The sequence below is a fragment of the Eulemur rufifrons genome, chromosome 18 (assembly GCF_041146395.1).
Source record: "Eulemur rufifrons isolate Redbay chromosome 18, OSU_ERuf_1, whole genome shotgun sequence".
Lineage (NCBI taxonomy): Eukaryota > Metazoa > Chordata > Mammalia > Primates > Lemuridae > Eulemur > Eulemur rufifrons.
Window position 1 is genome coordinate 48,850,899 of NC_091000.1, and position 14,132 is coordinate 48,865,030.

The window sequence follows — 14,132 nt, forward strand, 5'->3', positions numbered from 1 at the left end:
GGTTTGCTAAAGAAATGTTCAAAAATGGATTTAGTAGATGTCATGAACATCCTGGACAAAAAGTGCCAGGATCTGTTAATCTTAAATCTGTGAGTAGAAGGTTGGTGATGTGTCAAAGAAACTTTGGAATGCTCCCGGGAAAGTTTCACAGTTCTTTGGGCTATTAAAAAAACTCTTTAGGTAATAATAAAGTTACAACACCACCCAAAGCAATCAAATTCAACAGTGCTCTAGCTCCACCTCTGACACAATTTCTACCTGCTAAGGGCTTTTAATTCCATGAGGGTAAGGTTACATGCATGTATTTATCTACTTGTGCTTCTGAAATGTTCCACACAACAGTTACTTTTGTGTTCTAATTTTCTGGATCACTTAAGATAGAAATGCTGCCAAGGAAAATGCATACACTCATTTAGAAAATTAGAAAACCATCACAAATTAAATGTCACTTCTTTTGAAATATACAACTTCCCCCCCACCCCACCCCATGGCATGACATGAGGATCACAACTTGAAATATTTGGTAACAGATGTCAATGAAAAACAATAATGATCTGCTACTTTGATTATGAAACCAGGCAGAGCAGGTAGTTTTAAAAGCCCAATCTAATACTCTACTCCTTCCAAGTTAGCTGTGAGCTTGTACCACTGGTTTAGAATAAGATACTCAGAGCTCAGAAAATAGATTTCCTTTAGCAGAGAGATCCCTGCATTTGGGATAGCTGCTGCCACCTAAACGGTGCTATCTTGGGTGGCTTAGAATTGACAATTAGGCTGAGAGTACAGAGGAAATCATTATAGTACAAAACCCACTGATTTGCCCTTTTTACACAAAAATACTCTTTTTCATTAAACTAACAGCAAACTTCACTCTGGTTTTCTACTACTTAACAACTTATTAGTTAGAACAATGACTGAGGACAAAAATATATTAGACAACAAATTCTATTATCACAACTAAAAAGTCTGCTCATCTAAGTTTTTGTTTTTCTACAGAGAGCTCTGTCTTGGGTTTCTCTGTCACTCCGTCCACACTCAGGGGCCTGCTCCTCACCCTAGGAGTCAACACGTGCTCATCTCAGGACTGGCCCTCATTGCTTACCCTCCTTGGCCCTCTGAACCACAAAAATACCACCCTTCTAACCCAGGTTGTCCTAAGAGTTCTGTTCAAAGAGATCTACATCTGCTCCTGACTCTTTATGCATCGTGACAACACGGACGTTTTTATGAAATGGAAGCCCTCCATGTGGGGTGAGCCTGCAGCATGCCTCTCCTTTAGGTTCTCATGGAGGTCCTGCATCTGCATTTTAAAAAATGATTCCTCTCCACTACCCTCATCCCACCCACTTTATTTAAAGATAACAACCTTTTTTTCTCTTTCACAGAATCATATCAAATCAATCAAATAAAACAACAAAACAAATTTACTTCCAAACAAAGCCTACACAAGTTAAAACCGATGTTACAGTAGCTGAGCCAACCTTTCACAACCAACTCTCCCTCATCCCAAACTGCATCACCTATAAACCCAGCAAAATATATTTCACTAGCTCGTGTTTCCTATACCCCTTTCCAGCTTACACATGACCAAATAATTCTGGCAGGAAACGTGATCTATTCTATCTTCAAATCTATTTCCTATTAATTATTTTCTTTTAGGGCTAGTCTAAGAGCTCTCCAGGACAATTACCCTATGATAACATAGTGCCTGACTTCTAATGTCTCAAAATGCAAACAGATTTAAAATACTTATGAAATATACATTTTGCAATGTACTGGACAAGCAAGTTTTCAAAAACTTGATAATTTCCTCCACACAGATCAAATATATTTGTAGATTTATATAGTGACATAAAAATTATTTTTCAGCTTTATTTAGTGATATTAGAATGTTACTTGAAATCTTAGATTATACTTTAGGCTTTATTTGTAATTCTCCTCGTATTATGACAGGGCTTTATATGGAGAGTACTTGACTATTTTATTTACATATTTTACAAGATGATATTAGCAGTTTATAAATAAGGAAACTTCTTAACATATTACATTGTCTTCCAGGCTAGAAAAATAGTATTGGCCATAAAAATAAGTATTATTCCTTAACAATGGCTGCATCTAAAAATTACTAAAATCAAAAGCTAATGTAGGAACATTTGGGTATATAAGTAACTGAAACCTAGTCTTATTACCATCCTCTCAGATTATAAGGAATTACTAAAAAGTAAATATTTTAGGAAAACATAAACATATTGAATCCAGAGGATTAAATGGCACATACAACTGTTTTCATGGTAAAGTAAGAAGTAGCCATACTGATAAATATAAATTTTAAAATAATGAAAGACTGAAGTAAAACTATCCTCAGAGTAAAAAAGTATCAACAACCTAAATGCTTCAGTTGTAGGGCCAGATGGATGCACTACGTGAAATTTAGAAATGGGTAAGGAATGAAGACCTACTGCTAAGTAAACACTTCAGTGTGTATTCCATCTTCTAAAGCACATCAAGTGAACAGAATGAAACAGAATCTCATCTAAACAGGAAACGCAAATTCAAGGCTGTACTAAAAAATTGTATACAAAAAAACAGTAAACAGCAACAGAGAAAAAAATGATAGGACCAAGAAATAGACAGTCATCCTACATATTTTAGTTGAGAAAAAGTCCTTTCCCATTTTTACATGGCTTATATATGTTTTATTTACAGATATTTTCCTGTTACAAAAGACCTTTAGAAGTTATTTAATCCGTTTCTCTTAATTAATTTAGGAATTTTTGTCTACTGTGGCTACAGGGCCTTAGAAGGGGGCTGTGCAAATTTGGGGGCCCCAAGCTTAAGTTTTATTAGCTTCATTAGCAGCCTCTGCATGGCAACAAGTTTCTGAAAGAATTGTCTTGGAAGGTTGGAGGAGACGGGTGGGGTTGTCTGGTCTGATTTCAAAAAGTGGGATATTTTTAGAAAAACAATAGCACGGTCCAACTGGGATAACGGTGCCACCGAAGGCTGTGTCTTACCATACAGGTATCCAGATCTTCCAAACGCTCTATCTCTGTTAGCTCCTCCACTGTGATGATGGAGCGTTTAACTGGCTTCTCCTCAGCCAGCTCGATCTCTGAGGACTCTTGTTGAGGAAGGGTCTTGCCACGTCTGCTGAAATGGTCGGCCTACAGGGTCAAGACACGTACAAGGAGAATTTGAAGTACAGAGACAAGGGAAGAGCTGCTTAGCGGGTCTCCTGAAGATGTCTTCCACAAGAGGGCGCAGTGCGGGACTATGCTGACAAGTGGTTAATGACAATTCTTTTCTTTTCCTAGAGGTCAATTCTTAATAAATTTACAACAGAGTAACTTACCTCTTTCTTTGGAGAGCAGAGTGTTTTAAGAAAGAAATTACAAACCTCCCTTAGTAAATGAGGAAACTACTTAGTCCAGAAAAAAATAGTGTTTTTTATTAATTTTATTTGATATTGCCCCTGAAGGAATCTCCTATATCTAGTGCTTAAAAGTATCTGAGGGAAATAAAATGATTTCAACTATTGTTATTTTTAAAGGATTAAAAGGAGAGAAATCAGTAAAATTTTATTTATTGCTAGCTTTCATTGTTTTCATATAATGATTACCATATTTGATATATTAATTTCCAGTGTAGTGTTATACTTTAGGTAAATATTAAAAATTAGACAGTAAGAGGTAGAATAAACTGGGCTGAAATTTAAAAACTCCAGCGCTAAACTGATCCAACACCGGGAACTTTAATTATTTTGAAACGATGAGAACCAGTTGACAAGTCCATCAAAACTTTGTGAACACTTCTAAATTAAAGTTGGGGAAAATGGTGTCTGAATGTCACTGAAAACAGAGTTTCATTTTGAGGATACTATTTTCTTCATACAGTATTTAATCTCTTTCCTTATAATCCAAATCAGCAGTATTAATGCTAAAATGAAGTTCAAACTGAAACAAAAGTACATTCAAACAATTCATTTTCAATTATTAAAAAAAGTTAGTACTCTGAGTAAATTCTTCAAAAAAGGACAAATGCAAAGAAGTGAAAAATTCAAACCTTCAGTGTAGGTGTCACATGCAGTTATGTTGCTACAATATCCAGTATTTGTGTCATCACCTGAGGATTCTGAAGCAGTTCCTGAAGCTATGGGTTATCAATAAACTGTTTCTAAAATGATGCTTTTTTGATTTTGCTTGTGCTTATTAAAACAAGAAAGGACTGAATTGATGTAGGTCTTTACCATGTCAGGAACTAGAGAATAGTGCTTCTTAAATTCAATGTGATGACGAACCAGTTCTTTATATGTCCAATTTGGTACAAACCAATATACTGACAAGATACAATAAAAACAAAAAATTACAAAAATAACATGTATTTGGATATTGTGGCCATGTCAAATTGCTCGAGACGTTTCTCAGTGCTGCTTCTTGGGGAGCCATCAGTGGGCTAGCTCCGGTCCATAGGCAATACTTCGAGTAGTGGCCGTAGAGATGTCTGTCTTATTCTTTTAAATTTTAGGACACAGTCTTATATATTTTCCTCAAATGAATTTTTCAAAATATACATTTTTTTCTGTCTCATGTAGAAGAAGCTGTTGCTGCTCCTCTCATTTCAGTATTCTCCAGCATCATCCAACAATTCAATGCCATGAAACTGGATATCTCCATCCTACACAGTTAACTTGAAATTTTTTCTTAGAACACTGTTATAACTTGCTTGGGAGATTTCTACTGTATCGTATTGCTAATATTTTTGAGACATAACATACAACCAGTTTTAAGAAATTCATCTGTGTCTCAGAAAATTTCCTTAAGTTTGAGAAACATGAAGTTTTTGATATATTTTTTCATATGCACTGATATTAGAAGTAAAGTCCCCTACCTGGATATACAACCAGTTTCTAGATGAAGGAAATTAATTTTTTCACCTTGGTTATATCTGAGGCACCGCACCTGTTGGGCAGTCAGCAGCTATCACTAGATTATGCCCATTCTACTCTTGTACTTTCTTTAGACTCCAAATGCTTCATTTCCCCCCATGTTTTCAGAATAGTCCATCCTCAAATAATCATATCAGACAGCAACAAAATGAGCACAGATGCATTAAATAAACTAAAAATGTTAATTTTGGACCTCAGTCTCATCATGTCCTACCAAAACTTTTGGCATGTATTATAAATGAACAAGATTTTTGGATATGATCACTTTTACTTTCCCCTGTCATTTCCTCTTGAGAAATTGTAACATGCTCCAGAATGGCTAGAAGTGATAGAAAAGAGCCATGAAGAAAACTAGGATCTTAATCCATAAATCTGCAAAAGAGTAAAATGTAGAAAAGAAACCACACCCCCATGCTGGAGGCCATCCTGCATTTCAGCAGAGCTGAAACAGGAGGTCCTGCCCAGCATGTGCACAGCACTCACCAGTTTATGATGGCAGTGTGAGAGTGCATCCAGGATTTCATCCACAATTCGATCAGACAGGAAGGAAGCCACTGTCAACTTTACTTCACTATGTGAAAATCAAAAGGATAAAGTAACATTTTAATATGTGCAAAGGGAAAAGAATCATCCACCCTTGATGCTATGCTGATAAGGTCAACTGTGATTCCATTTCTCTCTTTGAATATTGGAATACAAGAATGTGTGAACAGGGCTAAGGATTTCTAAAAATAAGCCTTAAACACTCCCATAAACACACAGGTAACAGACTTTCTTCACCAATTTCAACCTGCCTCTGCAGTTTCAAAACCCATGGTAGAAATGAAAAACATCTGAATAGAGACAAACTTAATGGGAACCAGATGTACCACGTGGTGAGGAACAATTCATCCATTGATAGAAATGAAAACAAATGTGGGCTGGAGTAAATTAAGAAAGTCTAGCCTAGTTGTTAAATCAGTTATTGCTTTAATATACATATCCCCTGCCCTTTTAAAAAACTTCTCACCAATCAGATGGCACCATATTACACAGCTTCTGCTTTGACTAACCTCCTTAATTTGAATGGTTACAAATTCACAGTACCCTTTTCTTTTATGAACAGAGGTTCCTAAAATTTTCAGTCTTGGTGCCTCTTGCCTGACTTCAGAAAGTTGCTCAGATAACAGAAAGTGGCTTGTAATTTTCACCAATAAACAGATGTAGCCACTAACATTTCAGTTAGATGGTTGGTATTTTAGTTAGCTTTCTCACAATTTGGTATTCCCAACAATTCAACTTCCATGTGTGTTTTCAGTCAGAATACCTTAATGCACATACATACAAATGTACATAAACGCACGATATATTTGAAGGTAAATGTGCTAGAGAGGTATATACCCATATTCCAATATTGTCTCGTAACCTGAAGTTGAAAGTATATTTCTGTAACAGGGAAAAATCTTGCTAACCTAAAGGCAATCATTTGTATGGAGATTTCTCTGCACAGGAAGGTTTCTGATGATGGGCAGAAGAATAAGAAGCACAAACTCTTTGATGCCTTACAGTAAAAATTTTCTGGGCGAAAGATAAAAGGATGTTTCTTTAATTCCCATCCCTGAAACAAGGTCTCACCAGCTATTTGGTTTATCTTATACTTCATTTATTAATCCCCAGAGGTGTCCACTGGTAAGTCACCCAGGTCTCATATTAAAAATACAGATTGCTAGGTCCCATCCCAAATTTCCAGAGGGGCATAGAAATCTAATTGCAAATACTTCCTCTGATTATTTTTAGGCATTTTGGGGAACTGTAAAACTATAGGTTCAATAGTTTGTCTCTTTCTCTCCCTCTTGCTGAAGGTGAGGAGAAATGGTTTATCTGTTCCAAATTGTAGGACCAAAAAAGACAGAATCTCAAAAATGCAACTATTTTTGAATGTCTCAGGATTCTTCTATTATTTTGCTACTGGGTACTATACTTCCTCATTGAGCTTCCAGTTTGCAAAAGCTTTAGAGGAAATGAATCAACTTAACCTGCATGTGCACACATGTATGTGAATGTATACAAACATGCATGTGTGGGTGTGCATATTTTCATTCTATCAATGCTCAGTATAATGCATTACAAACAGCCAAGTAAGGAGTCAATGAGCATAAAATTGATTCATTCCTGTTGAACTTTCAGGATTTGCCCATTTCAAAGAAAGTGACCGTATTTGACAGGATACGATACTCCAGTAAAGGCATCAGAGTATGATCTATTGGTGGTTGAACCCACTATTATAAAAGAATAGAGGCCAATATATTTTTTTCTCCTTAATATTTAAGGGCCTTCAATAAAAATTTTGAAACCACAGATTACAGAGATACATGAGCATACCAAGCAAGGGCAAGAGTTCATAAAATCGTTAATCTATGGGGTCCCACAAACTCTCTAAAAGTCTTTTCTTAATTTCTCAAGTCCTTCCAATTACTTTAAGTTCAGCTGAATAGGTTCTAGAAGCTTTATTAAAACAAACAAACAAAAAACAATAAAAAAATAGCTATACCTTAGACCTGAGACCATCCAGTTACTGCAGAACTCCTAAGTCCTCAAAGTTCTACATAATCTATATTAACAGCTTTAAGGTGGTCAGCCTTTGATATCTAGAGAGTTGATACTATAATTTTTGGCTTATTTTGTTTTTGACTCTCATTTTCCTTATGGATTGTCATTTATATGTTAAAACCACTCCCAACTCTCCAGACAGGAGCTATTATTCCTGCTACATATAAATATTTTTATCACTATTCAGAAATGGTTAAAGTGGGAAATTAAAAATGTTTCTGAAATCAGTTTTTAGTAATCAGATTCCCCAACTAAGAAACATTATGAGAGTTAACTGATCTCATAATAGCCAGGCTATAATGTAATACTGGTGATCGGTCTCCATGGAAAAATTCAGGAAAGTGTCCAGTAATCACAGCTTCTAAATATTTATATCTTGTCATACTTTTCAAACTTTTTCAAACAGAAATTTATGTAAACACCCCAAAGGCACCACTAACATATGGATGGTATCACAAACCCACCAAAATAACCCAGAAGGAAAATAAGGTAAGGTCAGAGTGGGCCTCTTTGCCTATTTATCAGCTGTGTATTTGCTCACAACAGCAAACTGATCTCTATCTTCAAGTTAGTCATTTATACAGGTGAAAGATAAACTTCAGAAGCAGAAAATAGGGATTACAAGCATGTACCCCCCTCTTAAACATAAAGCTCTTAAAGAGAGTAGATAACTCTATGCTCTTAAGTAATGCAGGCATTTACGTGGTTATCTTATTTTGGAAATGTAAAAAACCTATGCATTATGCACAGTTATATTTATATACAGTCTCTGCCTATTAAACAAGCCTAAACACATTATATATGGATAAAGCCAACAATAACCCTCTTTACAACTGCCTCGACTGCATTCACAGAAACTGCAGATCTTAGGTTTATTAACATTATAAACCTACCTAATTTTGTTAAGGATATCAATTCCAGACTGCTCCAACAGGACATTTTTTACAAAGGTACGTGGAATGGAAATCTTTTCGGTGCTGGCACGAATCAAGTCTTGTCGAATGTGGGCTTTTTTCATCACATTGGGACAAAGATTCTCGGCAGCATCAACCATGGACTCAAGCAAAGCCTGCAATGCAGCACAAGCGGAGGGGAAGAGATGATGACACTGCACCAGAGGCGCCCGCCATAAAACTGAAAGGTGGTTATATATGACACCGAGGCTCAGAGAACAGGGACACAATAGAGTCCCGGGGCACAACCAAGGATTCTGAGCTGCCCTGGCGTGACTTTTGACTGCTGGATGATCACTGATCTCTGGTAATCACTTTAAATCAGACACTTGGCAGAACCTCACAAGCTTCACGCTGGCATCTGAAGTGTTACGGTGTGGCAGCCGTACTTAACACAAAGCCAATAACAGGAAGATTGAAAAAATATAAAAATATCAAGCCTTTCTACAATAATTTACCGCATCAGATTGTTCTTCCTGGGACTCGAAAATAAAGTTACATATATCCCTAGAAAATATATCAGATTGGGATGCTTGTGAGATTTTGCAAATCACACAAACCTCTCTTCTAACAGCTGGAGCAAACTACAGCCAATTTTACCCTTTAAAAAAGAAAAGGCTTAGTGTTAGGTAAGATAATTATTATGACAACAATGAACAATATGAATAATAACAAAAACATTTACGGAGCACTTTATAAAATAACATTTATAGTAATGGTAAAAACATATTTCTATAACACTTTAGAGTTTGAAAAATGTTTCTGCACATTTTATCTTTCCAACATCTGTGAAGATGGGTAAAGCAGCTATTCATGTGATCTCCATTTTATAGGTGAAGAATGTGAGCTAAGGGAAGTTAAATGATTTGCCAGAGATGGATGATATAGCCGAAAAGTGGGAAAAGGGCATCAGTGTTAGTGTCAGACCTAAATATGAAACCTAGCTGAGTGACACTGGGCAAAGCTACTGATCTCACAATTTTACTTTCTTTACCTATGAAATGGCAATATTAATAAAAAAAGTTCTGACCTCATAGGATTACTGATGATTAAATAATATTACATATGTAAGTTGTTCAGTAGAGTCCCTAGCACTCAGTGAAAGCTCAGTATATCACAGTATAATCAGATTATTATTAACTTGATTTCTAAGGCTCTATTCATAATAAGAACCTAGTTTTTGAAAGCCAGGCTTGGATCCTTTTACTGTTCCAGTGTGAACAAGATCCAACGAAGCACTATTATTGAAAGACTAGTACAAAGGTCGATCTCCTCACATACTCAAATGCAAAGCACAATCCCATTAGTAAAATTTCTCAGTACACTGCAGGATACAGTAGCAGGCTGATTATAAGGATCGTGTAGAAACCAGGGGAAGAGGATGGGAGGCAGCCACTTGAGAAGTTTCCAAAAGCCATTCCCATTTTGACAGTGTTCTGTTCCTCTTATAACTCTGGTTGAATAATCAGTGAATTATTACATTATTTCAAGAAAGCTCCTAGACCAACCATCTGCAAGAGATACAAATAAATCAGTTTAAGGCTAATTATCTTCCTCCTTGGCATCGGAATAAACACATTCTGTTCCAGGTTGAGTAGTAGTCCAGCACTACTGATAAGAACAACCTCAGGTATCAATACTCTGTTTTAATTCTGTCATGTTCATCAACATATTAGTTACTTTCTGAAAGGTCTCCCTGCGAAACAGTGCTGATTCAGTCAAAATGAACTCCAGACCTAAACAGAAGAGGCCTGGCTTCCAGCGTAAGCCCTGACATGAAAATGTTGCAGAATGTTAATTGAGTAGCGTTAAGTGAATAACCTTTGCAGATCTCTGCATTCACACCTATAAAATTATTTATTTAAGGCCTCTTTGTACTGTGCAAGTCCATGACTACATAACTTTGACCCTGTAAAAAGGAATTTAGCCTGCCTTAGGCATTCGATTCAACAGACATTTCAGCGTTAGTTCCCTACCACCACCTCTACTCCTACACTGATCAACAGTGTAATAAGGCACTTTACACTCTACAAAATAATTTTGTCCATGATTTCCTTTGATCCACATAACAACTCTGTAAGTGAAGGTAGATTTTAGCATCCCCATTCTATAGATGAGAAAACTGAGCATCAGAGGAGAGAAATGACTTAAGGTCACTCAGCTGGTTACTGAAATTGGTGAGATGGGGACTCATGTCTTCTGTTTCCTACTCTGTCCATCCTCATCTAATGCCCCGATCAGTGGCCAAAGTAATGTCCCCTTCCTCTCTGTTTCATTACCTACAAGTTTCTTCCTCTGTTCCCTTGATCAAGGGTATCTAAGGCAGCCAGGGCAGACTTTGTGCGCAGGGCTGGGAGAAAGAGGAGAAGGAATCACAGCACATCCTTCCAACTCCCATGGCCCCCTGCACAGCAGACCTTGTTCTTCCTTCCCATGGCTTCCAATTACTATCTATATTCCAATGAGTCCCAACCAAATGTTTATTTATAATCACCAATATAATACATATGATAATAATATGCACACGAAACATCCCAGTGAGCATTGCCACCAGGATCTTCTGCCATGGAAAGGTCAATATGCGTTGTCCTCCCCTCCCCTACCCACATAATAACAACTAGAACAGCAAAATCAACCTTTCTTGCTAAATTCTTTATTGTGAGGAATGGCACCAAACCAGGTCATAAATCTGCAAGTCTCCCTAGACATGACCTACCTCAATCCTTTCCACCACATCTGTCTCCAAAACAGCTTAAATCTCCTCCTAGATATTTCCACGGATGTGGAAATATGCCAAAGGTATTATTCTTTAGTACAGAATAAAAATCCATGAAATGTATCTGGTAGATGCAGAACTTTCCTGCCTCATTTCTTGCCATATCTCTATATTTCCTTTATAACTACTTATAATCCAATTACAGTTGTGGTTCCCCACATGATCCAGGCTCTGTTTCCATGCTTGGCACACACTGTTCTCTTAGCATAGATCCCTCCTTTTTTCCCTCTATAGCCAGAACACATCATTTTTACTCCCCCATATTCAGCTCAGTACTTCTCTTTGAGAAAACTTTCTTTCTCCCCCTACTCCCTTCATATTCTAGGCTATATCTGATAGCACATACTCTTAGTTGATGTCATAATACCCAGTGGGAAACTCAGTGATCAAACGTATATTATGGGCCGGGCACGGTGGCTCACGCCTGTAATCCTAGCACTCTGGGAGGCTGAGGCGGGTGGATCGTTTGAGCTCAGGAGTTTGAGACCAGCCTGAGCAAGAGCGAGACCCCGTCTCTACTAAAAAAAAAAAAAAAAAAAATAGAAAGAAATTATAATAAACTAAAAATATATATAGAAAAAATGAGCCGGGCATGGTGGTACATGCCTATAGTCCCAGCTACTCGGGAGACTGAGACAGGAGGATCCCTTGAGCTCAGGAGTTTGACGTTGCTGTGAGCTAGGCTGACACCACGGCACTCTAGCCTGGGCAACAGAGTGAGACTCTGTCTCAAAAAAAAAAAAAAAAAAAAGTATAATATGGTCAAAAGGTTAGTGAGTTTTAACCATTTTGGGGCCAAGGAACCCCTTTGAGAATCTGATGAATATTCATCCAGAAAAATTAGTATTCAATTTTACATATAATTTTCAAAGTTCATGAAGAGTTACAGGCACCAGACTCTAGATACAGAACTTGTATTTAATGGCAAGTGTGAAGTCTTACCCTATATCCCCAGGGCCTAGCACATTTCTGGGAACAATCCCTAAGGAACATATAAAAAGTGGTGCAGGCCCAGGGACTCACTGAGTATGGGTGTTGAATAGTCTCTCCACTGATCTTCAATGCTACCTCTGTCATTTCTAAAGTTTGTATATATGTACAGTCTATTTCTGGGATCTCTGCGTTTCTTTGGTTCATCTACCTCTGCATGCTGCCCTAATTATCATAAATCTTAACATGTGGTACAGCAAGACTACCAATCTTCTTGTTCTTCTTGTTTCTGGGCTATTCTTGAACACTGCTTTTCCATATATTTAGAAACAGCTTTTTCAAGCTCTATTAAAGACCCGTTGGAATATTTATTAGAATTGTTATCAAATAATAGATGAATTTAGGAAAAACTGACATCCGTGACTATGACTTTCCCTACCCATAAACACGACACACGCTTTAATTTGTTTTAGACTTTCTTTAAAGTCTTTCAATTAAGTTTCTCCACTGAGGTGTTACACATCTTTGATTATTTCCCAGGTACTTTACATTTTTCTGTTGCTGTTTTATATGGTGACTATTTTTAATGATATTTTCTAACTAATTGTTGCTGAATATGTAGAAATGTAATAGATTTTTACATATTGCTCTATGTCTGGAAACCTTACTGTACTAATTCAATAACTTATCTGCAGATTCTTTTGGGTTTTCCATGTAGGCCATCATAAAATCTGTAAATTATGGCCAATTTTTAAAAATTCTTATATTTTTCATTTTTTTTATTGTCATATTATATTAACCAAGACCTTCAGTACAAATCTGAATAGAAATGGTGATAATGGACATCTTTCTCTTATTCTTGATTTTAAAAGAAATGTTTTCCCCTATTTCAAAAAATTCCAGACCTATGAAAAGTTGGGTGAGATCAATTATTCTGGTGTGAAACTGAACCTTGTATTACAGGATGTTCAAAATCACTATCAGCTGCCCATGCCAGTAACTGCGACAACTAAAAATAGCCCAATATTTCCTAATGCTCCTCTAGGAATGCCAAATGACCCCTAATTTAGTGCCTCTGTTTTAGTGGTTACATCAGAAATTTTAACATGCATATTTACTTCATGTCTAAAGCAACACTGTTCAATAGAATTTTCTGAGATGATGGGAATATCTGTGCTGTCCAATAAGGGAGCCACTAGCCACACATGGCTATTGAACACTTGAAATGTGCAAATGGAAATCTGAATTTTTAATTTTATTTAATTTTAATTAATTTTCATTTAAATGACCACCATGTAGTTAATGGGAAACACGTTGGACAATGCAGGTCTAATGTTGAGCTCTTAACTCTTCTCTAGAATAAAACTAGGATGTTTAACTGCTTTAACTCATTCCCTACTGACTCATGTGCTCACTTCTAGTATTTTATTTGCTTTTTAAAAGTTTATAGCACATTAAACATTAATATCATTGTTTCATCTAGTCAATGTTTCTATTAGTATTTACCCATATTTGGCATCTCCCCTGCCCATTATTCTTTTCTGTAGCTCAGATTCTCTTTCTCTGATAATTTTGCCTTTGTTCCAAAGTATATCCTTTAGATGTTTTTTAGAGTAAACTATCTTAGTTTTTGTTTTGATAAAAATGTCTTAATTTTATCCTCATTCTTAAAAATTAGGTCCATTAGGTATATCATTCTAGGTTGACATTATGTTCTCTCAAAAATTTAAAGATATTATTTCATTGCTTTTTGGCTTCCATTAACTGTTGAGAAGTGAGCTATCAGTCTTACTATTGGTCTTTTTTTTAAATAATATAAAAAGCCTCCCCACACTGGTCTCCTTTTAGGATCTTCTCTTTGTCTTTGGTGTTCTTTACTTTTCATTATGATGATTCTAGATGTGGGTTTGCTTTATCTATCCCATCTGGGTTTCGCTGG

At 36.5% G+C, this 14,132-nt stretch overlaps 1 protein-coding gene across 2 annotated transcripts in view; it reads right to left on the bottom strand.

The window, feature by feature from the left end:
- The window catches only part of CARMIL1 (capping protein regulator and myosin 1 linker 1), a 304,319-nt gene that overhangs the window by 51,984 nt on the left and 238,203 nt on the right, over nucleotides 1–14,132 (bottom strand). For both annotated transcript variants that reach the window (XM_069493053.1, XM_069493052.1), the window contains exons 27-29: nucleotides 8,428–8,603; nucleotides 5,429–5,516; nucleotides 3,015–3,164 (exon numbers count right to left, since the gene is read on the bottom strand). In XM_069493053.1, coding sequence (XP_069349154.1) covers nucleotides 3,015–3,164; nucleotides 5,429–5,516; nucleotides 8,428–8,603 — 414 coding nt within the window. The remainder of the gene's footprint in view (nucleotides 1–3,014; nucleotides 3,165–5,428; nucleotides 5,517–8,427; nucleotides 8,604–14,132) is intronic.